The following is a 24,627-nucleotide window of genomic DNA, read 5'->3' on the forward strand; positions in this document are numbered from 1 at the left end:
TGGGGATCGCGTCGGGTAGGGCGGCAGAGTTACTCCCCCCGATGCTGAGCCTCCCCGTTACCCAGGCACTCGTGAAAAAGATGGTGGGTATGGCTGGATCGGGTCTACCTCCGTAGTCATCACTCAGTGCTGCTACTCTATTCCTGCAGTGGATCGACCGAACTACCTCATGGCTGTCTGGTGCAGATGAGCTCGTCCACCACTCACCATCGGCGGTTCCCTCCCTCCTCGGGCGCTGATAGGAGTCGGGTGATATGCGAGACATCGCGAGGGCGCCACGACGTCAGCGTGCGAATCAGAAATGACCTAGAGACGGCCACTCGCATGATCAACCCGCTCAGCCCGCGCCCGCTAGCCCCGGATCGGGCGACGACGAGGAACTCGTCAGCAGTTAGGGATGTTCGGGTGCCTTGCAAATCGCTCGATTGAGGGTCAGGAGGGATGCGCATGGGGGAGAGGGAGGGTGATGGTTTCACAGGTGCCTGGCAGGGAGAGCGCGACAAGTAAATAAATAGGTCCGGAGCCCGAGCTGGGCCTCACACACCACTGTTGCGGACCGTCCTGTATTCAGTTGGACGACGTCGCAGAGAATCGCTCATTCCGCCAGGGGTGCTCAACCGACGGTATGTGCCTCGCATGACGCCATGGTGCCGGTGGGCCCGCCCTAACTGGTTCTAGATGGGAATGCGCAAGAAACCCGTCCAACCCTCTTCCTCTTCCTCCTCTTCCTCTTCCACCTCCTTCTACCCGTCCTCACTCTCCAGTCAGTCCTTTCCCGATTTCACTCAATCCAGCGGCTCACGGTTTACAGGCCTCGCTTCCTCCGACTACCCTCCCCCCGGTCGCAACGACCTGGAACGGCTGATCATCAAACACGGCTACCCCACTCCTATTGTTCTGTCGTCCCTGCGTGATTTGACCGCCACACAATCCCCTTCGAACCCGCCCTCGCGCTCTTGCTCTCGCTCGAATCACTTCGAGACTCGTCTTTCTCCGTCCACCACCCGCCCCATCCCGATCCCCCGACCGAGACGGCCACCGCCCATCTACGACGATCTCCCCGTGACTCCACTGACTGGCCGATTCGAGACGGACGCCTACCTGCGCGAGTGGGAGCTCTCATCACTATCGGCTCGATCCCAGCGAGCACACTCTTCTCTCCCCTCCGGCCGTCGTGGCCGACACTCCTCGCGCACCCACAAGCCGTCAAGGATGCGCGCTGATCACTCACCCTTCCACTACTCGTCGCTTGTCTCGCCCACCACTATGTCCCGGTCACCACGCCGCTCGATATCCCCTCCGCCGTCCCGCGCTCGCCCTCAAAACCAAGGCAAATCGGTGCCCGGTTTCTCACTTGGCAGCCTCCCTCGCTTCCACCCGGCGGTCTACCAGTCCCCCTCGAAGTCACACAATGCCACCGGCCAACCATCGTCCCCACGACCGTCTCGCCAGCATCACACATATCGCACCTCAACCGGGTCACGCGACATGATGTGGCAGTTTCGCGACTGGATGGATAATGGCTCTCCCGGTCCGTCGGCCCCACGCCTGGATCCGCTGCGCAGCCCTGGCCCCGTTACCCCGCTGGCCTTGGAAGACGCCCAGGGGTATTTTGTCAGTAGTGGCTCAGCCATGGCAGCCGCTGAGCGAGCTTCCCGGGAGTCGGGCAACAAGCAGCCCGGCCCGTCGCCCGAACTGGTGGAGAAGCTGATCGCTCGCGAGAACGAGCGCGCTCGTCAGAAGAATCGCAAATCTGCCAAGGGGTGGCCATGATACGTTGTTTTCAGCTGCATTATTCATCGTGGTGTTTTTTTTCTTTGGTTGTTTTTGTGCGTCCTGGCACCTCATCCCCCCGATCGCATTCCTGTCCCTTTCTCTTCTTTTTTTCTCTGGGTAGAAAAATGGGCCTCTGTCTCCTCTGGCTTAGGGGTTTGTCTTGTTTCTGTTTATTGTTTGTTGCATCGACCACCAGATCTGCGCCTGTGCATTACGAGATCATGTATCTAGTTATACCCCATATAGTCCAACTCATCCCGTGCATCCTGAGGCATCATCACCGGAGATATGCCATCCCTCCCCGAGACAGCGGGGCCCTTCAAACCGCGCTGATCAATTAACAATCCCGCATTTTCTCTGGATTCTCCTTCAATTGCTTCTCGTACATTAATTCTATCTCCTCAGTAATAAGTCCCTCCGCTCCAATTTCCAGCAAGTGCTGTTCCGACTCCCCCTTTGTCCCTTATCGGCCATCCGTCGCCACTCCGATCACCGGCGCGTCCTCCACACCTCAAAAGTACCTGGCGTCACGCATTGATCGCTGCACCCGAGCATGTCATCGGCGCCGGCGCCTGTGTCTGCTGCTACACCTACAATGACAGGTGTAACGACCGACATGGCAGACCAAAGACCGAGGAAGGATGCGGCGGGAGGGGGGAGTATTGCTCCCGCGCCAGCAGCAAAGAAGAATTATCACGGGTTTGTGGCCGGTGTGTTTTCGGGGATTGCGAAGCTGAGCGGTATGTTTTCGATTTCTGCCACTGCTTGTCTTGTCTTGTCTATAAGCGATAGGCTAATTAACCCTCTGTCTCTATCCAGTTGGTCATCCGTATGTGCATCTCCGTCGCGATACTCGGACTTCTCTAATAATCGCAGATTCGATACCGTCAAAGTCCGCCTCCAAACAAGTAAAGACGGCCACTTCCGCGGACCGCTGGATTGCACCCTGCAGACAGTCCGCAAAGAAGGTGTGCGGGGTTTATACAAGGGCGCGACCCCTCCGCTGGTCGGATGGATGGTCATGGACTCTGTGTGAGTGACATCGGAGATGCTCAAGCACAATCAATAATTCCTGGCTGACTGGGCATTCGCTACAGTATGCTCGGCTCATTGACGCTCTACCGCCGACTACTCCTAGAGAACGTCTTCTCCAAACCTCATATTCGCCCATGGGTCCCCTTCTCGCGCAGCCAGCCAGACCTCAGTGTGCTTCCGAGCTTCGGGCATGGTATAGCCGGGATCATGGCCGGTACGACGGTTAGCTTTATTGCGGCACCGGTCGAGCATATCAAGGCCCGGCTGCAGGTGCAGTATGCGGCGGATAAGTCGAAGCGAATGTACAGTGGTCCGATTGATTGTTTGCGCAAGATAGTAAGTTCCTTCGAGTCATTATATTTTGCACCACCCTAACTAACACCTCCTAGGTCCACACCCATGGCATCCACGGCCTCTACCGTGGCCTCTTCGCGACGATCTTCTTCCGCTCCTTCTTCTTCGTCTGGTGGGGCTCCTACGACGTGATAACGCGCTATATGCAGCGCTCGACCTCTCTCTCCACGCCATCAATCAATTTTTGGGCCGGTGGCATCTCCGCCCAGCTCTTCTGGCTCACCTCCTACCCGTCCGACGTGGTCAAGCAGCGTATAATGACCGATCCCATGGGCGGAGCGCTCAATGACGGCCAGCGCCAGTTCCGTAGCTGGAAGGATGCTGCCGCGGCGGTCTGGCGAGAGCGCGGGTGGAGAGGGTACTGGCGGGGCTTTGTACCGTGCTTCCTAAGAGCGTTCCCGGCGAATGCGATGGCGCTGGTTGCGTTCGAGGGCGTGATGCGCTGGCAGACATGAATGAATACCCCTACATGGACTTGACTATATCACACTGTATATACAATGACCTCCAAGGATACCACTGAATAGAAATCCACCATGAATCCATACATACCCCTGACCTGGACCGGGGATTGCCCCTGGCTGGTGCGTGAGGCAACTCACCGGCGGAGTCCGCGCCGAGGAATGTTGTACGTTGTACTGGCTGCATCCGGCGATGAGACACCTCCCTCCCGGCCCGCTATTCTAGGAATCCCGCGATAACAAGTTATTCGCTGTGCAACTTGGGCGGGTCATTACGATCGTCATCGGGATCGAGACCGCCGTTGAGCAGCAAGTCAGAGTAACGTAGGGGCTGGACTCCCTTTTTCCGGCCAGGAGAGCAACATAATTCCTGCCCTGATTAAATCCTGACTCTTTGTTCTTTGCCCTCAGCGACTGTGTACAACATTTTCTCATCATGTACGCCTCATAGTACATAGTTCGTCGGTTCGGGCTGAAGAACGAGCGACAGATATGCCTCAGGCAGCGCATTAGATCACCGTTTCAGATACATTCATTCGATCAATCCATCCATCATCGACCACACACAGCTTCACACACACTCTGCGTCTCCTCCCCCGGACCCCGAACGGCCATGGCCGTCGCACGCTCGATGCGACGAGCGAGTCCCATCAGCCTGATCCTGGCGGCGCTCCTAGCATTCGGGTTCATCTGCTTCCTACTCTCACCCTCCAGTCCCTCCTCCGCGGTCTCCTCGCGCCAGCGCCAACAAGACGCTGCCGAGCACCCTCTCTCCCCGCCGACGAAACCATTCTTCAAATCCCAACAATTCCGCAGCGATGGCGTGCAGGCCGCACCGCCCGTGGTGCACTACAACCTCAACACCCTCACCAGCACAGCCGACGCCCTCGCCAAGAACGAGCGCATCCTCATCCTCACGCCCCTCACGCGCTTCTTCCGTGGTTACTGGGATAACCTTGTGAAACTGAACTACCCGCACGAGTTGATCTCGCTGGGGTTCATCGTCCCTAATACGAAAGACGGCAATGCCGCAGTCGCAGCGCTGGAGAAGGCCATTGCGCAGACTCAGAATGGGCCGATAGATGCCCGCTTCGCTAGCATCAGTATCCTGCGGCAGGACTTCGAGCCGCCGCTCACGTCGCAGGACGAACAAGTCCGCCACCAGCTGGGCAGCCAGAAAGTCCGCCGCGAGTCCATGTCCCGTGCACGCAACAGCCTCGTCTTCACGACCCTTGGCCCGTCCACGGAGTGGGTGCTCTGGCTGGACGCAGATATCGTGGAGACACCACCGACTCTCATCCAAGACCTAACGAGCCACGACTGCCCCGTGATCGTCCCCAATTGCATGCAGCGTTACTACGACACGCACGCCAAGCGCTGGGCGATCCGGCCGTACGACTTCAACTCGTGGATTGATAGTCCGGTCGCACAGCAACTCGCAGAATCTATGGGCCCCGATGAGATCCTGCTGGAGGGATATGCCGAGCTCGCCACCTATCGCGCGCTGATGGCCTACCTCACCAACCCCGAGAACCTCGATCCGCGCCGCGTCCTTCCGCTAGATGGCGTTGGTGGCACGGCGTTGATGGTTAAGGCTGAAGTACACCGCGATGGGGCCATGTTCCCTGCGTTCCCGTTCTATCATCTGGTTGAGACGGAGGGGTTCGCGAAGATGGTTAAGAGGTTGGGGTATGGTGTTTTTGGGTTGCCTGATTATTTCGTGAGTGCTTGCAACACCTATTCCATTGATTCTCTTACTTTCTTTTTGCTAACTCCCGGCTCAGGTGTACCATTATAACGAGTAACAGGCCCACCAGGAGTCAAGTTATGGTGTCGAAACAATAAGGAGTTTGCATATTGCGCGCTGTGCGTCTGCTACCAGTTCAATCAAGTCGAAGCCATCTTTTTTTCCATGTCATCGGTGTTTGCGGGTTGGGGGCTGTTCGCCTACTATTTCTGTTCTTCTTTTTAGATCGGATCAGACAAAAGGGCTTCATTACCTACATCTCTATTTGAGTGATTCTGTTTTTGTGTGTACAATCAAGAGTTGGTTCTTACGCGGTCTCACGGGGTACTAAGCAGAAAGGAGCTATTAATTTAGAATGGAGTTTTGGGATTTGTGGTCAAATCAAATCAAGTGCATGCCAATATATTTAGATCGTCTGTCCCCTTGTTGTGTTGTGAGTTTGCGCCTGTGTGCTTGTCTTCCAGTGGTCAAGATTGAGCTATGCTCTGTTTCGTAGTCCACAGCTGCGTGTGCTAGTGGAGTCGAACCACGCCCGACAGCCCGGGATCAACCCCAATGCAGCATCATACTCTCCAAGCGCGGCAGTGGTGTTGTTTACGTATTTGTTCATATCACCCCTGTCCTTGAAGATCCGGCGGAGTCTGTCGAATTCCTTATATAGAAGTACTGTATGAATGTTGAATTGCTTCTTCTAATCTCTATCGACTAGAAATAGTCTCCGTCTCGCTCTCGATGAAGGTTAGTAGTGCATCTATTCTATCCATTGTAGAAGATGTTCAGGGGACAATGAAAAGTCAAGATATGCCAATCAATCCCAGGAGATCCTAAGAAACCAAGCCAGTCAGCAAGGCAACCAAGCTATAAAACGGAGGGGAAAATGAAAACTTACACGAGCATAATCCCCGCTCCAACAGCAACAGCCAAAAACTGGGTCACCGTCTTCCGCAACTCAAGCGCCTTGTTGGGGCCAGTTTCAAGCAATTCCGGGATGACAGCGACAGTACCAACGTATAAGAAAGTACCCGCCGTAAAAGGAAGAAGCATGTCTCCCCACGAGAGACTAGTGCCCAGCAGACCAGCCGCAACGCCGGTGTCCTCCGCAACACCACTGCCGCCAAATTCTTGCACGGCAATACCGATCAAGGTACCCAGGAAAGCACCGACGGCAGTAACAAACTGGGCGCCCATGGCCTTGCGCTTGGAGAAACCCGACTGAACGAGAAGAGCGAAGTCGCCGACCTCGTGCGGGATCTCGTGGAAGAACACTGCGACAGTGGTGGTTGCGCCGAGAGTGGGCGAGGCGTAGAAGGAGGAAGAGAGAGCGAGACCATCGGTGATATTGTGGGTGAAATCAGCAATCAGGTTGAGGTAGCCGCCCAGCTTGACGCTGGGGTTGATTTCTTTCTCGGGGACGGCGGACGAGGAGTTGGATTTGGAGGCGGACTTGCGCTTTTTGACATCTCCACTGGATTTTGACTTGATGTCGGAGCTACTCGACGTGGCTGAAGTATCAGTATGTGCGTGGCCGTGGGAATGGTCGTGGCCACCCCCGCCGCCGGTTGCGATGCGCAGGGCCTTGTCCATGGCTACGAAGGTGAAGAATCCCACCATGATTCCCAGACCCAAGAGGAGATTCTTATTCGGCTCGACCATCACGAAGCTCACATGGTCTGGCGAGTCCTCGCCCAGGAAGATCTCAGGGAGGAGGTGGAAGAGCGTGTCGCCCAGCAGGCCTCCGACGGCGAAGGCGACCATGATAGACAGCGAGGAAGGGTCAATGTTCGGGGGGCATAGTGCCAGTAAAAAGTCTGGAGCGTACCACTGTTAGTCTGTGGTCAGTCGAGACCAGAAAGCGAGCACGTACTGGGTGGGCCGGAGATATAAGCAGTTGCCAGAAGCGCGTTCACAGCTGGGCTTCCGGGGAAAAGGACCGCGAAAATCTTCGAGGTGAGACTGGCAGTCTGCGGGCTAGTAGCACGCTTGTGCTCATTGAGCGATTCCACCAGCGGGCAGTTCTGCATGACAGCGTGAGCAATTGTTGTCTAGCACGAAATCCCCTGGGGCCATACCTGCAATTGGTCCTCAATCTGGCTGACAGAGAGGTCGCCAGGGTGGGCATTGGCTGCCGCCAATACTGAAAACAAGATACATCCAGCAGCGAGGGCGATGCCCGTTCTGCGCGAAGGAAGAAGCCAAGCCATTGAAGGAGGGAGAGGGGGGGGGGGGGTAATAGAAGAAAGACAAACAACAGACGGGACCCTTATCACGAGGGATTCGTCAAACACGCCAAGTCCAACGGTGCAAACACCCTCGAAAAAAGTTCCGCGATAAGATTTCCATTTGCACTTCTTCACCACCACCAGCAATCATAAATCATGGGCAAGCTTCTACAGAAGAAAAAAAACCGGTCAGGCTTGTCCAAGTCTCGGCCGAAGGACAGTCGTCTGAAGAGTGGCAACAAGAAGATCAATGTGCTGGGCAATGCCATCATCGCTGACAACTGGTATGTTCCCTCCCATCGCCTCCCAGAACAGCAACTGACCTCGACAAAAGGGACAAAACCTTGACTCTCACCCAGAACTACCGCCGTCTGGGTCTCATGCACAAACTCAATGCACCCACCGGTGGCAAAGAGCGACTCCCCGGCCAAGGTGAAGCCGCCGAAAGCTCCCTGCACATCAAGGGCAGCGCCAAAGCGGCTGCACAGATCGGACTGGGCGAGACGCGGGTGGAGCGTGATCCAGAGACGGGCAAGATCCTGCGCGTGATTAAAGACGACGACGAGATCGAAGTTGCGGGCTACAAGCGGCGGCGCGCCAACCCACTCAACGACCCGCTGAACGATCTCTCTGACAACGAGGATATCCTCCCAGATGTCTCAAACTCGGCTATTGTGCAGCAGCTGGAGCGTCAGGCTGATGTGGAGGACAAGAAGGTAACGGCTAAGAAGCCGCGGCATCAGAGCGAGCGGGAGTCCGGGTGGATTCTGCAGTTGATTGAGAAGCATGGTGATAATCTTCCGGCGATGGTGAGGGACCGTAAGCTGAATCCCATGCAGCAATCGGAGGGGGATCTGCGACGGAGAATCAATAAGTGGAAGAAGAGCCAGGCATGATCTTTTCATGATCCATCATTTCGTGGCGCGTTGGGCGTTTTTTGGGATTAGATTTGTGTGATTTACTAAAAGTGGCGGAAGATATAGTATAATTTCTGCTATGTACAAATCATCAACGTCGTAGTAATGATCTATCAATTGCGCTCGAGAGTCGAGTAGGTGACATGGCCTGGAACCTTTGGTGGAAGACTCACGCGCTGCACCACCCGCACCCAGCGCCGGCGCCGCCATTCGCCCACGCCATAGGATGCCGTAGCGGCTTCTTCCCAGTCGCGAGTGGTAACTTTGGACTTATCCTTGATCGAAGAACCGGCGGAACTAGACTTGGCCCTTGCCGATGGCGTGGACTCCGCCTGCAGATCTCCATAGGTGAGAGCGGTAATATCCTCGTCCCCTGGACCATCAGCGCTCGCGGGTAGATCCCAAACCCAGCCACCAATCTCATCGATGATGGCATTGCCTTCTGCGGTTACACCAGGGATCTCAAAGCCAACGCCCGTGATCATTCGCTCCACCACCCACTCGCGACAGTCCAAGTCGAGCTCCCATTTTTTGCTCTTCCACGTCCACCCCGGAGGGGCATTGACATCCTCAAAGAATCGACAGCCTCGGGGTCGATCGCCGGCAATCCGCGATGGTGAAAGAGGGTCGTAGGGCTGAGGGCTGAACAGGAAATTCTCCCATCCTCGTTCTGAGCTCCCCGAGGCTCGATGCTGGAGCTCGAAGATCTCCACTTCGCGTTCCTCCGGGTCCGTGTCTAACGAGATATCTGCCAATTGCTCCAACTTTGCGATTGCTACTGAAGGAGTCACGGGATTCTTATTTTCGGTCGGGGGTGCATCCAGATCTGTTGAGCCTCCGCTCACATCGCGGATCAAATCCACGAAAAACTGACGGACGGATGGGTGGTTTGACAGGAGTGCCGCGTTGCCGCCTACCAGCATGATCCAGCGCAGCGGTACTAGATGCGCCGTCATAAACAGCAGCGCGGTGACAACGGTGCAAGTCAGAAATACTGCCGACGATAGTTTCTCGTTCGAGAAGTTCGTCAGCGGCGCAAGCACGGTGATGAGCGCATCGTGGACGTCCGAGAAGTCAGCCATGCAGTTCTGCAGGTCTCGCATGTTCCGGAAGAAATCCTTGGAAGTCTCCGGGGCAGGTTTGATCGTTCTCGCCGGCGCCAACGCGGGTCCGTCGTAGGAATAGTACGGGGTGGTGCTGGATGTAGATGTTGTCGGGGGAGGGGGGTGGCGAGTTATGAAGGCCGGAACCATGATAGATAGCAACAGCACCGCAAGAGGTAGTATCAGGAGTAGGTGTGGATCCAGACAGATGAATGAGTAGACGAAGAGCAATGATAGCGTGTGAGTGGGTTGCTTCCAGCTCAGCAGCCGCTCAACTCGGGTCTGGAACAAGAATACAACACCGATTCTACCCAGTCTCAGTCATGGGTGCTGAATACAGGTACAAGATGGTCTTACCTGGCATTGAAGCGACGGAAGTTGTTGGACATCACGGGCAGACTAAAGGACGGCCGCTTGGGGGACGTCGCGAAGGCCGCGTCGCCCGAGGAAATTGTTTCATCCTCGTCATCATCCGTCGGGGCAACTTGTTGCAGGATCCTGCGAGTGGGTGTCAGGTATGTGGGAGTCGACAGGCTCTTGAGAGATCATACTTGGTGAATAACCGGTCCTGCAGCGAGGGCGAGCTTGTACGCTCTGCCTTGGGCTTGAGGTTAAGTACAGGCATCGGCTCGTCGCGGTTGACCAGAGCCTCAGGGGTGTATTCATCCATGGGGAGCAGTCATGTCTGAGCAGGAGAAAAAGACAGATAGAGAGAACTGGAAGGGAAGAAGGTTGGTTGATTCGGCATTCTTCAATCATGTGCTTCGGCCATCCTGGGGTTAATTACCGGATGTAATTCAAATACCATCACCGCCAAATGCAAGGTATGGTATTACCGATGATTGTTCTGTTTGCAGCCCACCGCGAACCCCCTGAGCGGGAAGTTGGTGCATCGTTAACGGTGGAGCTTCAACACATCTGAATTTCCCTTTTTCCTCTCTTCTCTCTCTCTGATTTCTCTGATTTCTCTTCTTGCCTGCTCCTGCTCTCCATTCCATCTTTGGTGTTCCATTGTGGCACCTCAATGAACCCTTAATTACTTGTTGGCTTTGTTGGTGGGGACCTATATCCAGCGCTTTTTCTCCAGTTACCGCCTTGTGGACTTTCAACGACTCCCAAATTATTTCTTGACCTGTCGCCTTCCCCTCCTTCTACCGTCTCTTCTCCGGGTACCGCCAGACAGCCGTTTCTTGCTTCCCCGAAATGGACCGGTAGCCACCCAGTCAACGGGTCGCGCAACATTGTTGCTCAAGCCTCTCCTATTCGTTTTGTTGACAGGCCGCTCCTGAATGCAACCCTTACGATCGGACCCTGCTAGAGCAGTTCCCCGGTTTCCTCACCTTTTGACGATATCGCCTGCACCGCGTCTCGCGGTCGGGTACCCTTGAGTCTCTCAATGCCGGCCAAAACGTCGCAGGCTTCGGGGAGGGGTCAGACTAGCAAAGTTCAAACCCGCTCATCCAATCCGTCGAGAAACGATGACTCGGGATCCGGAGGTAAGAACACACTGTGGGAGGCTGCAGCTGGATGCTGACGAAACAAAACAGTAGACGCCCCGGCCCGGCGGCGCTTGCAAAAAGCGGCCTCCACCACCTTCCACTCCAACGCCTCGTCCAATGCGGACTCCCAGTCCTCCAAGGATGGGGCAGATATGCGTGCAGGGGGAATGAGTAAGAGACGACTGTCAATTCGGGAGAAGATTCCCCAAGGCCCGCGACCACAGGAGTCATCGCGGTGGAGGTATGGTTTTTGATGCTTTGCTCGCCCCTCATCACCTGGGTGGTCCAGCACGCCGGAACAATGTTGACACTCTTACTACAGCAAACCCACCGGACCTTATTTCCATTCCGAAAACTCCTCCGTCGATTCCACGAACAATTCAACAAAAAACCTTTCCCTCCGAACGGCGAGCGTGGGAAACGTGTCAAGCCAATCCCCACCGGAGACCACTGAGTTCCTAGCTCCAATCAACTTCGATGACTTCCACAACAGCATCATGGCCGAGCCCAGCTTGAACCATTTCCCCATGCCCGGAAATAGCGGGACGGGGTCTGAAAATCGTGATTCGACTTTCTCAACCAACAGCACCTGGACGAACAATAGCTACGACAGCGGTAGTGTTTCGGAGCGAACAAGAGCTTCCTCTCGTCGCAAGAGTGAAGTATCTCGTCTCAACTCCCAGAATCCAATCTCAAACCCCGGGCTATCAGCTTCATCTGCCAACGCCCGCACTCGCCGTCAGAGCTCTGTCCAAGCAGCTGCAGGGACCACTACATCTTCACGAGGGTCGAGAAAATCCATTGGCGGCGGTGCATTTGCCCCCACGAATGCGTCAGCAAGGCGCGCCAGCCTAAGTGCTCGCAAAGCTAGTACAGATACAACTCGGACAGATTCAACCAATAATTTGCCTCTTCCGAGGGCTCAGCAATCGGAGGTGAATGATGGGTCCAAAGTTCCAACCTCCATTCGAAGTCTCAAAGCAAAGTCCTTCCAGCCCGGTCCACGAGAGCCTCGGGGGAATTTCTTGACCACATCTGGGTCTGCGGTGACCCCGGATCATTCACGTTCTTCTTCTACTAATGCTGTGCGAACACCCGCACGGAATCCTTCCGGGGCACCTGGCACACCCTCCTCTTCGTCCAAGCGCATGTCTGTTATGCCATCGCATGCCACGGGGCTCGGCGCTCGCACCATCAGCCCTACAGATGCTCGGCGGATGAAGCGAATGTCAATTGCACAGCCAGCGCCTCCAATGCCAAACACGCCCCCGACGCAGACCGAGCCTCTTCCAACCCGTCCACTGTCGTCAACGATGTCTCCTTCTTTCATCCCCAGGAAGAGCGTCACTCCTTCTTCCAACCGAACAACGCCAGACCCGAACCGCAAGTCTTACAGCTCCGGGCTTTCTGTTTCATCCAGCACCAGCTACAATTCGGTTCGGAACTCCGCGACACTTCAACCGCGACTTTCACAAAATTTCTCCTCGTCTCGTCTGCCCACGCCCAAACCACGTGCGGAAACAACAACGAACAATAATGGGGAAGAAGTTCCGCCAGTTCCAGCAATTCCCAAGGCCTACGAGTCCCCCAAAGGCGAATTCGATCCTCCATTCTTCCCTGCGCCGAGAAAGTCGAGCTTGCCCGGGGATCTTGGTTTGGTGAGGAGCTCCCGGGACTCCGATTCGGACGTGCCCAATGTGCGCGATGCCCATAGAGATGGGAACAGAACGGCAAAAACACCGGATGTCAGGACAAGAACATCTACTGTGATTGGCGGTAGAAAGGGCTTGCAACCGTTGAAGCTGCCACCCCTAAATTTGCTTCCTCTGGGTACGCCGATGACGACCAAGATAGAGGCATTGAGAGACAGAGAAGGCGACGACCGCCAGACGCATACACCATCCAATCAAATTATCTCGAAGACTCCCACAACACCGTTGACCGCGTCTAGGGCCAATTTATGGCCTTACCGTGACGATGATGATCGTGTACCTTTCACCCAAGCGCGAAGCAGCACCTCTCACTTCGCTTTGAGCTCCACCTCAACAGCAGCTCTGCGAACAGCAAGCAGCACTAGCGCATGGGACTCTCTTGACACTCCCCTTAGCACTCGGAATATCTCTCCGTATGCCTCTTACACCTTGCCCAAGAGTGGCACGGAACTCAACCACCTCCGTCAGCATGTTAGTGGCGATTATTCCAACCGAACATCGCAGTCAAACAAATTGACCGGCCCACGGCCACAAACCCAGTCTGCCATCCTGGCCCCGGCTCCAGAACGGCTCAGCCAGATGTCAACCCCGTCGGAGCCAGAAAGCACCGCCGCCTCTAGTTCGTCTCTCCGGAACCAGCTCCATGTGACGCGGGTTCGCAGCAACTCGAAGACTCTGAAGGCGCCTGAGGTCAATACGGACCCCGCCAAGTACGACAACATGCCGCCGCCAAAGCTGCCCGCATCTGCAACATGGAACAATCTGTCTTCAGTGACGTCGACCAGTCCCAGTTTCAAACAGTCGTACCTCAAGCCGCGGCGGCAGCCGTCAATCTCGAGTTCAACCAACCCGGCGGCTGCGCGGAAGGCTAGTGTAAGCAGTGATAAAAGCCTTGTACTGGAACCAACTCCTTCAAATGAGTCTGCTGAAAGCGACAACTCGCAGAAGCGGGGCCCTAGCGCATATATTTCTCCAGTCCACAAGATTATCAGCTCCGCCCGGTCTAGGGATGCTGCATCTCCTCGATCTACCGATGCCAACGTCGATGCTGATGTGGTAGTGGCCGACGACGAAATGAGAAAGCTAGGGTCCAAGCGAAAAGATTTCGAGAAAGCGGCACGGGAGTTGGACGAGTTGCGCCGCAAGGCCGGGCCAAAGGATCGTGTTAGTCCCGCACAGGCCTTGAAGATGGCGAACCTCAACATATTCGAGAGGGGCGAGATCATCGACTACCGGGATATCTTTTTCTGCGGGACGCAGAATGCTAAGAAGCACGTCGGCGACCTGCACTCGGGTGCTGCAAACTTTGGATACGACGATGACCGAGGAGACTACAACATCGTAATTGGCGATCACCTGGCCTACCGGTACGAGGTTGTCGATGTCTTGGGCAAGGGTAGCTTTGGGCAGGTGGTGCGATGTGTCGACCACAAGACCGGTGCTCTCGTTGCAGTGAAGATCATCCGGAACAAAAAGCGATTCCATCAGCAAGCGTTGATCGAAGTCAATCTCTTGCAAAAGCTCAAGGAATGGGATCCTCATCGTCGTCATAGTGTGGTCAACTTCACACAGAGCTTCTACTTCCGTGGCCATCTCTGTATCTCGACGGAGCTTCTTGGCATGAACCTCTACGAGTTCATCAAAGCGCACGACTTCCGCGGCTTCTCGCTAAAACTGATTCGTCGTTTCACGAAGCAAATGCTCGGCAGTCTTGTGCTTTTGCATGCGAAGAAGGTGATCCACTGCGACCTGAAACCGGAGAACATCCTTCTTGTGCATCCGTTGAATTCGGAAATTCGGGTCATCGATTTTGGGTCCAGCTGCTTCGAAAATGAAAAGGTCTACACCTACATTCAGAGTCGGTTTTACCGCTCACCGGAAGTCATTCTCGGGATGTCCTACGGCATGCCGATCGATATGTGGAGTCTGGGTTGTATTCTGGCGGAGTTGTTCACGGGCTACCCGATCTTCCCTGGAGAGAACGAGCAAGAGCAACTGGCCTGCATCATGGAGGTTTTTGGCCCTCCAGAGAAGCATCTGATTGAGAAGAGCACGCGAAAAAAGCTGTTTTTCGATTCCCTGGGCAAGCCACGCCTCACTGTCTCCTCCAAGGGGCGAAGACGGCGCCCCAGCTCCAAGGAACTCCGACAAGCCCTCAAGTGTGATGATGACGCCTTCCTCGACTTCATCGGCCGATGTCTGCGCTGGGACCCTGCTCGTCGGCTCTCTCCCCATGACGCATTGAAGCACGAGTTCATCACCGGCGTCAAGACGATCGCCCGGCCTCGGATGTATGCTGCGACCAACCCCAGCTCGCCCGCCAAGCGAGGGACCACCGCAAGGCCCCTTCCTGAGCCGCCTGGAACCAGTCTGAAGAACGGCACTGTCGTGCGCAATCGCGATACCACGGGCAATTCCCCTGTCAAGGGCTCCAGCGGGAAGCGCCATTCCACCGTCAGCGGTCTGCCAACGAGCACGCCTGCCAAACGCGCCTCCAACAACCCCACGATGCCCGGGTCCGGGCTTCCTCGCGCCTCGGCGCGGAGTATCAGTGGAAAGGCAGATCTGGCGACTGCGGCGGCAGCGACCAGCCTGGTGAGTCGAGGCCAATAAAGCCCCGGCCCAAGGGCAAAAATGCTAATCAGTCCAACCACCAGCGGACCAAATGAAGTCCCCTGTCATCTGCATTGTAATCTTAATTTACTTCTCTGTCGCGCCTTGCTTACTTGCATCGGGTGGTTTTGTCATTTTCTTCTCCGCTTGTCGCATGTCAGCGAGATGAACCATCCATCCCATCCCCATTTATACCCTTGTTTGTTGGGGTCCGCATGTTTGTTTGTTTACGTGGACAGCATTTGCATCTGGCACTGTTTGTTATGACCGTCAAGTTGAGTCGCGTATACCTCTTCGTTTTCTTTTTTACTTTTGCTCCTGCATGTCCCCTCGTTATACCTGCTATTCTGTGATGATCAATCATCGGGACTGCGATTTTGTACACTGTTACCTCTCATTGCATAGGCTCCGAGTGTCTGCCTGGATCAGGATCCACCATGCATTGTCTTATGACCAGTGAAGTAGAACATGGATGAAATATACATAGTTAGTACATTAATCATTTTCATGGTTGTTGTACAGTACTGTAGTAGTTCGGCACTTGGTTAGGGCTTCGTATTAACTGGCCCCCGAACGGCCAGCTTGGCCTCAACCCCAACTCCGCCTTATCTGGTCTCCACATCATCAACACCAACCCAACACTCTCCAACCCACCTCTCTTTCTATCTTGCCATTGGGATTTCTTCCTTCATGTCGTAGGTCACTGCACGCTGGCGACCTAATTCGCGATGAATGGCTTCAATGAGAAACGCCTGGACGAGGATGCCTTCGGCGACAAGGGAAGCAGCATTGGCGGGCTGAAGACCTTCGATGCGTTCCGTGAGTCCCAATCCAGGGGATTATTGCCCGTCTCCTTCTCGAAAGAAAAAGAAATCAATATTCAATATATCCCTCCGCTAACTATCTCCCCTACCATCCAGCCAAAACCAAACCCTCATACACTACAGCCACCCACCGCGGTGGACAATGGACCGTCCTCATCCTCGCCGTATGCACAATCCTCAGCTTCTCGGAACTCAGGACCTGGTGGCGCGGCACAGAAAACCACCATTTCAGCGTTGAAAAAGGCATCTCGCACGACCTGCAACTGAACCTAGATGTCGTAGTCAACATGCCCTGCGACACGCTGCGCGTGAACATCCAAGACGGAGCGGGCGACCGCATTCTCGCTGGCAATCTGCTCCAGCGCGAGGATACAAGCTGGATGCAGTGGATGAAGCAGCGCAATCAAGAGTCTCACTCCGGCGGCCATGAGTACCAGTCGCTGAGCCATGAGGAGGATTCGCGGCTCGCGGCTCAGGAGGAGGACGCACACGTGCATCATGTTCTGGGTGAGGTGCGCCGCAATCCCAGGAAGAAGTTTGCGAAGGGGCCGCGTATTCGACGGGGTGATCCTATTGACGCGTGTCGCATCTATGGGAGTTTGGAGGGGAATAAGGTGCAGGGGGATTTCCATATCACCGCCAGAGGGCACGGGTATCAGGAGTTTGCGGAGCATCTTGACCATACCGGTATGTCTACTTTCGGGGGTGTTTAGTTTCCATTCATTCAGTTGATCCGCAGCTAACCTTTCGGGACAGCATTCAACTTCTCGCACCTGATCACAGAGCTCTCCTTCGGCCCGCACTACCCAACGCTCCTGAACCCACTCGACAAGACAATCGCCGAAGCAGACACCCATTACCATAAATTCCAGTACTTCCTCTCCGTCGTGCCAACAATCTACTCCAAGGGCAAAGGCGCACTAGACGCGTACGAGCGAGCCCCCGGCTCGGCAGCAGCGCGCTCAAACCGCAACGCCATCTTCACGAACCAATACGCCGCCACCAGCCAGTCCACAGCCCTACCCGAGACCCCCTACCTGGTTCCCGGGATCTTCTTCAAGTATAACATCGAGCCGGTCCTGCTGCTGATCAGCGAGGAGCGAGGCGGGTTTTTGAGGCTGCTGATCCGTCTGATTAACACCATTTCCGGGGTGCTGGTTACTGGTGGCTGGCTTTATCAGATGAGTGGGTGGGTTGGGCAGTTTTATGGACGGAGGATGAGGAGGCAGTCGGAGGGTGTTTTGACGGGGAAACATTATACGGATTAGGGCAGTTTTGACCAAAGATATTTGGAGTTAAATATTGTTTATGTGATTGTATGCCTTGTTTTGTATATTTGTATTCTGTTGGATGCGCCTACTCTCCTACAACAGAGTGGATGCCCATGATATCCTACAATGAAATTGCATTCATCTTGATAGCCCGAATCTTCGAGTAGTATAACAAGGATCGAGGTGGTATACATGGAAACATAAATTGGGTTCTACCTCATTCATCCATCTTGTGCAGGCTTTAGACAGAGATGCGTATCAAACTTGGAAGATCTCGCCCATCCCCACGCCAGCACCCTCCGCGCCAGCGCGGCTATCAACCAGATCCAAGCGCCAGCCATTCCAATCGCGTAGCTTCTTCTTCAGCTCGCGCATCCACTCAACCCGTTTACGGGCCTCCTCCTCAGCCTGCGCGCGCGCAAAAGCCGCTTCGTCGAATTCATCCTCGAAATTCTCCTCGGAGAGGAGCTCAAGGCTCCCGCGCATACCCTGCGGATAAGGCGGGTTGGACGAAGATGCACGGGCACGGTTGCTATTATTAGATCCCCCCGTGAAGGCAGCGAAGCCGCTAGAGAGCACAGTGGAGAAAGAGGAGTGTTGTTGCTGGTTCCATTGCTGTTGCTGCATAGCCATGCTTCGGCGGCGAGCATGGTCCGGGCGACCGCCGACGAGATCGACGTCGTCGAAGGCGTTGGCGCCTGCATCGACGGGGCCGGCGGAGTCAGGTCCCTCATCTGCGTAGTCTGCGTGAGTGGCTAACTCATGCCGCTTCTCTTGCCAGACGCCGCGGCGGAGGTCAAAGACCTCGCCTTCCAGCTCGCGGATGCGGCGTTCAAGGCGCTGGCGTTCCTCGTCTTCGAGCTCGTCGAGGGCCTCATCATCTGCGCCGGTGGCATCACGTTTTCGGATCCGATCTCGCTCTTCGCGCAGGCGGAGGTTCTCGTTCTCGATGCTGGCGAGTTTCTTGCGCATGATGGCGGTTTCTTTGTCTGATTTTTCGCTCTCGCGGAGCCGCGCTTGGTGTCGAGTCTCAGATTCCTTGTGCAGGTTGCCGAGCGCTTGCAGCTTTTTATCGAGGGTGTCGATTTTCTTGTCTGCCTCGTCTTTTTCGTTCTTGAGTTCCTCGATTTCGCGCTGCAACGTCTTGATCAGCGTTTCGGTAGAGGTCTTGTCGACGCCTTCCTTGACGGCTTTTTCGGATGCGCGAGTGAGCGCTGCCTTGGTGTCGGCTAGCTCACGCTGGGAGCGTTCGAGCGCCGCTTGTCCCTGGGAAGCTTTGTCCTCCAGCGCGGCCAGTTGAGTCTCGTGTACACTGTTGGAGGACGACTGCGACGTGAGTTGTGCCCGCAGGTTCGAAATCTCCAGTTCCATAGCTTCAATGGTAGCTGACTTGGATTCCAGCTGACGGACCAGATCTGCTGGCGGCGACTCTGATGTCCCGGGCACAGCAACGCTGGCATTGTTCCGGTGTGACCGCGTCTGAAGCTGAGAGTTCTGCCGCTGCAGTGAAGCAATCTCAGCTTTCTATAAAGTCTTGTGTCAGTTATTGTCCCGTTTGAAAAAGTACCAAGAAACCCTACCAAAGACTCAATCTCTGCAGCCTTATCTTCGGCTTTCTTCAATTTCTCCCGTAGCTCCGCATCATCAACACTAGCCTCCCTCAAGTCCTCAAGCTGATCCTCCGTCTTCCGCCAACGCGACAGAGCATCCGAAAAATCTTTTTCTAGACGCTTATTATCCTTCTCCAGCTCCTCGATCCGAGTAGATTGTTTGCGGAACACTTCATGTGCGGAGTCGCCGGTCAGAGGCGGTAGTGTCTGAGAGGGAGACTTGAGCGTTGAAGAGGGGGACGGAGAAGAGGTCCCTTGTGAGACGGAGGACTTGCGAAATGACGATGAACGCATCTTTGACTGTATTGATAGCGACGGTTGTCGGCCGTGGCCTGCACGTGGTGTATCAAGTCGTGCGGCTAGCGGTTCAGCCTCGGGGTCAGGAGAGGTCGGAGCTGGGGGCATGGGTTCCACGGTGGACGGCTCAGGAGTATCCTGTATAGCTTCTCCATCTTCTGGGTGCTCGGGGATCGTCGCGTCTGCGGCCTGCTCATCGTGCGGCTTCTGTTCCGTTTCTGCGAGGGGTTCTGTTTCTGTTTCTGCTGCTGTTGTGCTGATATCTTCCGTCGGTTCAGCATCCTTAGGTGCCTCTGCACCAGCAGTCTTCTTATTGGCCTTCTTCTTCTGTTTCTGGAGGGCTGCAACCTGCACAAGCACACGGGCGTGGTGTCAGTGTTTGTTTCCCTCGCCCTCCACGCGCATCGGACAGACTCACCCTCTTCTTGGCCGCGGCCAGCTTCTCAGCCTTGGCACGCGCCTCGTCGTCAGCCATAATGGGATCAATTCGCGCAGAGATGGAAATGGCCGAGGAGATGAGGTGTAGTTAGTGAAGGGGGCGAGGGTGTGGACAGCTTTCCTTCCCTTCCCCGGTTGCGCACAGACCACGTGCTCGGATCTATACAACCACGACGGGTGATTGTGCCATTATTGATAGATCTGTTTATGATGTGATCTGCTACGTCGTCAGTCGGGTTATAAAACCGGAGGCATCTTCAGAATGACCGGCTCTTTTGAGTCGAGTGAACTCATGCGGGCATCACGGAGCCGCAACTACAGCCAACATTTCAAGACAGGTTTCAGGAAGAGCTAATTCCTCGTATCTATCAAGTTCAGACAATTGTGAATTACCCGACATTATTATGAGCTAGAAACAATACATGTCGACGGAACCGAACAGGTAGGAAAAACAACGGGGTGGGGAATATCATTCTCGTCAGACGGTCTTGCCCATCCATCCCTCCTCCCAACGCCCCTTCGTGGCAGAGAAATATGCAGGTTGAATGCGCCACAAGACCGTAACAAACGACGAACCGAACGCCTCCAGCTAAACAAATAAAAAAAAGTGATAAATCAACCGATCAACGGGAGGAAGAAAAGGAATCAGAAACACAAACAGACAGGAAGTCTCAGACCTCCATGGAATCGGCAATCTCCTCGCTCATGGCCCGCACCGTACCCTTACTACCAGACCGGGAGCGAACCTCTTCATCACTCAGCATATAGTGGTCATAATCGTCCACGACAGGGCGCATCGCATTCGATGAATGGGCAATATCTTCCTCATCATCGCCCTCGCTGTCGCTGGCTTGGAATGTTGAATCCACGCGATCACCCAGCCAATACCGCGCGCGCTTGCTCGACCCCAGGTCAGGGGTCAGATAACCGTCGTCAAACGTCCGCTTCCCTGTGGGCGTTGTGGCAGCCTCGTCTGGGGGCGTATGGCTCAGAATCGGGATCGCGCGCAGATACATGTAGCAGACACGCTTGCGCATGGGGTTGAAGAAGAAGTAGTGCAGGCTCCAGATCGCGCCGTCATCCGCAACGGAGGGGTCTTCCTCCGGTGAATACGAGTAGACGGAGCATTCTCCAAGCGACATCTGGTCGTCCATGATCCGCCACATCCGTGGGCCCCAAGCCGGAGATGCGGCCGCGTTGTATGATCCACTGAGGGTCGCTGGCGGCGATGAAGGGGAGAGATCGATGGTCTCACGGGGCCGTAGGTTGGACAGTGTGGAATCGACCGTATTCATCACCCGTTTCAAATGTCGCTCGCGACGAAAATCACTCGGGCGCAGCACATGGGAGAAGTCATAGTCCGGATGGCTTGCGTTGAGCGTGGCGATCAGGTAGGCAAACGTGCGACGACTTGAATGTTCACTCAGGGGGCCAAATGGACTCGAACGTGAGAGATTCAATGTCACGGCAGCATCGGACGCGTTTGGGGGAGATAGGGAGGCGGATAGTCGTAGGACCGATTCGTACTGGGCTTCGAGCGACTGTTCGATGTTCTTGTACAGCTTGCGATCGGAGCGCGCTGCTTTCGTTGTGTACAGATCGCATCCACCCACGATATGACAGTCGGCTGTTTGGAAGTTGAGGGAGCTGGTGATATCCTCAAACTCTGGGAGTGGCAGGAACTAAATGGGGGCAGACAGACGGATAAGCCTCGGTCGGGGAGGACCCTCCCTGGCCGGCGCGACCGGCGCGACCGGCGCAAGCCAGGGCATGGATGGGATGGGGAAAGACGAACCTTCATCTTCAAATAGCGACCAGCTTTCGTTGAGCCTGATCACTGACGTTATTGACGGGTTGCGATGCGCTGGGGGTACCGGTCCAGTCGACAGCGATTCACCGGAGACGACGCTATGGGGAAAGCCGGAGACGGAGACGCAGCCGCCGATCGGCGATAGCCGCAAACAGCTGGGGGGAGAGAAGGGAATGGGGGTAGTGTGCGGATTACACCAAACAGAAGAGGTGTTGGAGGGGAGAGAATAGGGGAGAATCAAGAATACGCCGCGATGGGCCACGGCTGAACGACGGGAGTAGATGAGCGAGAGGAGGGGAGGGCGGAGGGTCACATGACGGACAGCCAGTGAGATCATTGCGTGGCATCACGATGTGACGGCCTGAGGCATCCATCCGTTAGAGCCCAACACGGGCCAGGTTGGCCGACATCTCTGCCGTTTCCGAGTCCTGAAACAAAGTCAAACGAATTGGATTAGTATAATAGAACCAGTGTGTGTCTCTGAAACGCCTATGTACGACCCTGGCTGGCTGGCAGCAACAATGAAAGAAACGAAACAAAGGAGCAAGAATCCCGCTTGCTACATGATCTTGGTGACCACATCTTCCTCAACCTGGGGCAAGGAGCATTAGCCCGGGTCGATCGGGATGGGTGTGACGGTGGGTGGGAGCGAGAGAAAGGGCGAAACCAAGACAACAGCACTCACCTCCATGTCCTCCAGACTGTCCTGTTGGCTGATGCAGCGAAGCACATTCTTCTTGCTGCTCTCCTGCATCTCGCCCGCGAGTAGCAGCTCGTCCAGAATGAAGTATGCCTTTTGGAAATTGAAGATGATGTCCAGTTCGCACACGTTGCCGTAGTATTTGTCCATTTGCTCGACGTAGCGGTGCACGATCTCGAGGGTGATCAGTTCGTTATCGGTGGAGGCGCAGCCGGCGATGAAGAAGAGGGAGGCATAGCGGCGATAGACGACTTTGGAGTCTGCAATCGTCCGTCCGTCAGTCCAAGGCGGTTCAACGGGGGAATCAGAATGGGATGGGTGGATGGGTGATGGATGTACCCTTGTATTCGAGGAAATTGCACATGCGAGTGCGGCGGGAGAGCACCAGCTGGGTCACATCCTTGATGATCTTGGCCTTTTCCTTGGGGGACAGAGTGGTGAACCACTTGGCGAGACGCTGTGTTTTTTTTGTGTGGTCAGAACGGGGTGGGGAGTTGGGTGGGCGACGAGACTCACCACTTTGCCCTGCCGGGAGAGCAGGATGAGGTAGCTGGGTGGGTTAGTGATGGGACCAGTAGCGACCAGGCAGCAGGAAGCACGATGAGGACTCACTTCACAGGCATGGTGGGGGGACGGGCAGAACGAAAGCAAGTCGGTGGATGAAGGTCGAAGTGGCAGCTTGGAGAATTCCGTGTCGCGGTGGGGCCGGCCGAGCTAGGGTTGAGACCGACCACGGTCCATGTCAACACAACACAATCTCATAGTTATGGTGGGAAGTGCGACTAATTCCATCCGTCGTCCAAATTTGGAGACTCCTCCTGATGGTTGAATGACTCGCAGCGGCCTCACTGGAGAGGCATCGTTCTATGATCAACACGACAACAAGAGAGAAGAGATGCATTGGAGAATTACTCTGGATGTGATGGATAGCTCAGGCATCATGACATTTGTGGTACAACAAATCCCTCTACATTGCGCTTCATACAACGCCATCCACAAAACTCCCGGGTATCTACAATCAAGCACCACCGCCTCCAAAGCCTCCCCCAGCAAAGCCTGCCGTTCCAGCAAAGTTCGCTTGAAGGGCATGCGCCCCGGCAACATGGCGCCCGGCACCGTAGCCAGAATGGACTTTGGTATTCGTCCGCAACTTCTCGTGCAGGGCGAGATAGGCCGTCAACACTAAGATAATGAACGGCTCGCCGAACGGGACAAGAATCTCGACAGCAGCGATTTTGGACGGGAGATCAGCCGTCTCGCGAACAACAGCAGCGACCATGCCACTCTCCTCATCTTCCAGCGTCAAAATAGAAGTGCCTTTCCAGATAAACGGTCTCCGGACACTGGTATTGGGAATCACCGCGCCATGGGCGTCCAGGAGCGGCACCACAGCGGGCATGCGCCGGTCGCCGGTCATACGCATCCAGAGGACGGAACCCTTGACGCCGGGCTGGCGAAACATGCCGATATCGCAGTTACTGCTCTTCTCCGCGAACTTTACATGCGCGACATCGTGGCCCGTCAACTGCGAGGTTTCGCGGCGGACGATCAGGTTCGGCTGCCGGACCTTGTGCACCTCGACGCGGAATTTCTGTGCGATGTCATCTTGGAAGATCTTGTAGCTGCTGAGTGATCCGCGGTGGATGTGGTAGCTGATCGGAGGGTTAGCGGCCAGTCTGCCACTGTTAGCGCTGGTGATGGTCGTTGAGAGTGCCGACGGGTGAGGATCCCGGGCTGAGTATGGTGGTGGGCTGTCAGTATCGTGTTCTGGTGCGTTCATGATGGTTGAAAATGTGAGATGGGAGGAATTTGGATGTTGATGGGTAATAGATGCGGTAAGTGGCTGTGCCCAGCCTTGTCCCTTGGGGTAGGGCTGCTCTGGTCGATCGGTTTATATTTAGCTAATGCCACGTCCACCGGAGGCAGTGCGCGAAAAGGTAATTCTAAATATTCATCTAAAATGTGTTTGTGGTATTACATCGCATTAGATTTGGGCAGAGAACATACTCAGTGGTGGTCACGATTATATATTTTGAGGGGAGCCGCCCTATATACCGAACTGGGTGCGCCGAGACATATTTATGGACTAATCGATTAGCCTGCTTCCCATTTATACCCAAAGGCACCATGATTCTGTTTTCAATTAATCGCATTGGAAGGTGCAATTTGCAATGAATCAACGACTGGAGACAATGCGGGCTCCCTCCAGAACCTCTGGTAGGGTCGTCCCCAGAATGAACA

The 24,627-nt window shown here is 55.2% G+C and overlaps 13 protein-coding genes across 13 annotated transcripts; 6 read left to right on the plus strand and 7 right to left on the minus strand.

Moving 5' to 3' along the window:
• Nucleotides 1-203: 203 nt before the first annotated feature.
• Nucleotides 204-449, minus strand: N7510_000282 (uncharacterized protein; the record flags this gene model as incomplete). Its single annotated transcript, XM_056972212.1, has 1 exon — nucleotides 204-449. One exon carries the CDS (start codon nucleotides 447-449, stop codon nucleotides 204-206), a length of 246 nt encoding a protein of 81 aa, XP_056837329.1.
• Nucleotides 450-678: 229 nt separating this feature from the next.
• Nucleotides 679-1,773, plus strand: N7510_000283 (uncharacterized protein; the record flags this gene model as incomplete). The annotated part of the gene is made up of 1 exon (XM_056972213.1): nucleotides 679-1,773. The coding sequence occupies one exon, from the start codon at nucleotides 679-681 to the stop codon at nucleotides 1,771-1,773; it is 1,095 nt and encodes a 364-aa protein (XP_056837330.1).
• A 556-nt stretch (nucleotides 1,774-2,329) lies between these two features.
• Nucleotides 2,330-3,620, plus strand: N7510_000284 (uncharacterized protein; the record flags this gene model as incomplete). The annotated part of the gene is made up of 5 exons (XM_056972214.1): nucleotides 2,330-2,516; nucleotides 2,596-2,605; nucleotides 2,653-2,808; nucleotides 2,874-3,147; nucleotides 3,201-3,620. 5 exons carry the CDS (start codon nucleotides 2,330-2,332, stop codon nucleotides 3,618-3,620), a joined length of 1,047 nt encoding a protein of 348 aa, XP_056837331.1.
• Nucleotides 3,621-4,239: 619 nt separating this feature from the next.
• N7510_000285 (mannosyltransferase complex subunit MNN9) lies at nucleotides 4,240-5,424 on the plus strand (the record flags this gene model as incomplete). Its single annotated transcript, XM_056972215.1, has 1 exon — nucleotides 4,240-5,424. One exon carries the CDS (start codon nucleotides 4,240-4,242, stop codon nucleotides 5,422-5,424), a length of 1,185 nt encoding a protein of 394 aa, XP_056837332.1.
• Nucleotides 5,425-6,258: 834 nt separating this feature from the next.
• Nucleotides 6,259-7,574, minus strand: N7510_000286 (Zn(2+) transporter YKE4; the record flags this gene model as incomplete). The annotated part of the gene is made up of 3 exons (XM_056972216.1): nucleotides 6,259-7,181; nucleotides 7,238-7,388; nucleotides 7,443-7,574. 3 exons carry the CDS (start codon nucleotides 7,572-7,574, stop codon nucleotides 6,259-6,261), a joined length of 1,206 nt encoding a protein of 401 aa, XP_056837333.1.
• A 174-nt stretch (nucleotides 7,575-7,748) lies between these two features.
• Nucleotides 7,749-8,488, plus strand: N7510_000287 (nucleolar protein 16; the record flags this gene model as incomplete). The annotated part of the gene is made up of 2 exons (XM_056972217.1): nucleotides 7,749-7,876; nucleotides 7,927-8,488. The coding sequence occupies 2 exons, from the start codon at nucleotides 7,749-7,751 to the stop codon at nucleotides 8,486-8,488; spliced, it is 690 nt and encodes a 229-aa protein (XP_056837334.1).
• A 134-nt stretch (nucleotides 8,489-8,622) lies between these two features.
• N7510_000288 (PEX28-32 family peroxisomal membrane protein) lies at nucleotides 8,623-10,282 on the minus strand (the record flags this gene model as incomplete). Its single annotated transcript, XM_056972218.1, has 3 exons — nucleotides 8,623-9,919; nucleotides 9,970-10,110; nucleotides 10,164-10,282. The coding sequence occupies 3 exons, from the start codon at nucleotides 10,280-10,282 to the stop codon at nucleotides 8,623-8,625; spliced, it is 1,557 nt and encodes a 518-aa protein (XP_056837335.1).
• A 726-nt stretch (nucleotides 10,283-11,008) lies between these two features.
• On the plus strand, nucleotides 11,009-15,436 carry N7510_000289 (putative protein kinase; the record flags this gene model as incomplete). The annotated part of the gene is made up of 3 exons (XM_056972219.1): nucleotides 11,009-11,108; nucleotides 11,160-11,352; nucleotides 11,434-15,436. 3 exons carry the CDS (start codon nucleotides 11,009-11,011, stop codon nucleotides 15,434-15,436), a joined length of 4,296 nt encoding a protein of 1,431 aa, XP_056837336.1.
• A 728-nt stretch (nucleotides 15,437-16,164) lies between these two features.
• On the plus strand, nucleotides 16,165-17,528 carry N7510_000290 (endoplasmic reticulum-Golgi intermediate compartment family protein; the record flags this gene model as incomplete). Its single annotated transcript, XM_056972220.1, has 3 exons — nucleotides 16,165-16,255; nucleotides 16,357-16,947; nucleotides 17,017-17,528. 3 exons carry the CDS (start codon nucleotides 16,165-16,167, stop codon nucleotides 17,526-17,528), a joined length of 1,194 nt encoding a protein of 397 aa, XP_056837337.1.
• Nucleotides 17,529-17,789: 261 nt separating this feature from the next.
• Nucleotides 17,790-19,913, minus strand: N7510_000291 (uncharacterized protein; the record flags this gene model as incomplete). Its single annotated transcript, XM_056972221.1, has 3 exons — nucleotides 17,790-19,055; nucleotides 19,112-19,786; nucleotides 19,857-19,913. 3 exons carry the CDS (start codon nucleotides 19,911-19,913, stop codon nucleotides 17,790-17,792), a joined length of 1,998 nt encoding a protein of 665 aa, XP_056837338.1.
• A 634-nt stretch (nucleotides 19,914-20,547) lies between these two features.
• On the minus strand, nucleotides 20,548-22,023 carry N7510_000292 (RNA polymerase III-inhibiting protein MAF1; the record flags this gene model as incomplete). Its single annotated transcript, XM_056972222.1, has 2 exons — nucleotides 20,548-21,558; nucleotides 21,622-22,023. 2 exons carry the CDS (start codon nucleotides 22,021-22,023, stop codon nucleotides 20,548-20,550), a joined length of 1,413 nt encoding a protein of 470 aa, XP_056837339.1.
• A 222-nt stretch (nucleotides 22,024-22,245) lies between these two features.
• N7510_000293 (AP-1 complex subunit sigma) lies at nucleotides 22,246-23,009 on the minus strand (the record flags this gene model as incomplete). The annotated part of the gene is made up of 5 exons (XM_056972223.1): nucleotides 22,246-22,278; nucleotides 22,372-22,646; nucleotides 22,726-22,843; nucleotides 22,903-22,936; nucleotides 22,999-23,009. The coding sequence occupies 5 exons, from the start codon at nucleotides 23,007-23,009 to the stop codon at nucleotides 22,246-22,248; spliced, it is 471 nt and encodes a 156-aa protein (XP_056837340.1).
• A 395-nt stretch (nucleotides 23,010-23,404) lies between these two features.
• On the minus strand, nucleotides 23,405-24,166 carry N7510_000294 (uncharacterized protein; the record flags this gene model as incomplete). Its single annotated transcript, XM_056972224.1, has 1 exon — nucleotides 23,405-24,166. The coding sequence occupies one exon, from the start codon at nucleotides 24,164-24,166 to the stop codon at nucleotides 23,405-23,407; it is 762 nt and encodes a 253-aa protein (XP_056837341.1).
• Nucleotides 24,167-24,627: the final 461 nt, after the last annotated feature.

The sequence above is a fragment of the Penicillium lagena genome, assembly GCF_028827675.1.
Source record: "Penicillium lagena strain IBT 129212 chromosome Unknown utg000001l_segment0_segment0, whole genome shotgun sequence".
NCBI classification, from domain to species: domain Eukaryota; kingdom Fungi; phylum Ascomycota; class Eurotiomycetes; order Eurotiales; family Aspergillaceae; genus Penicillium; species Penicillium lagena.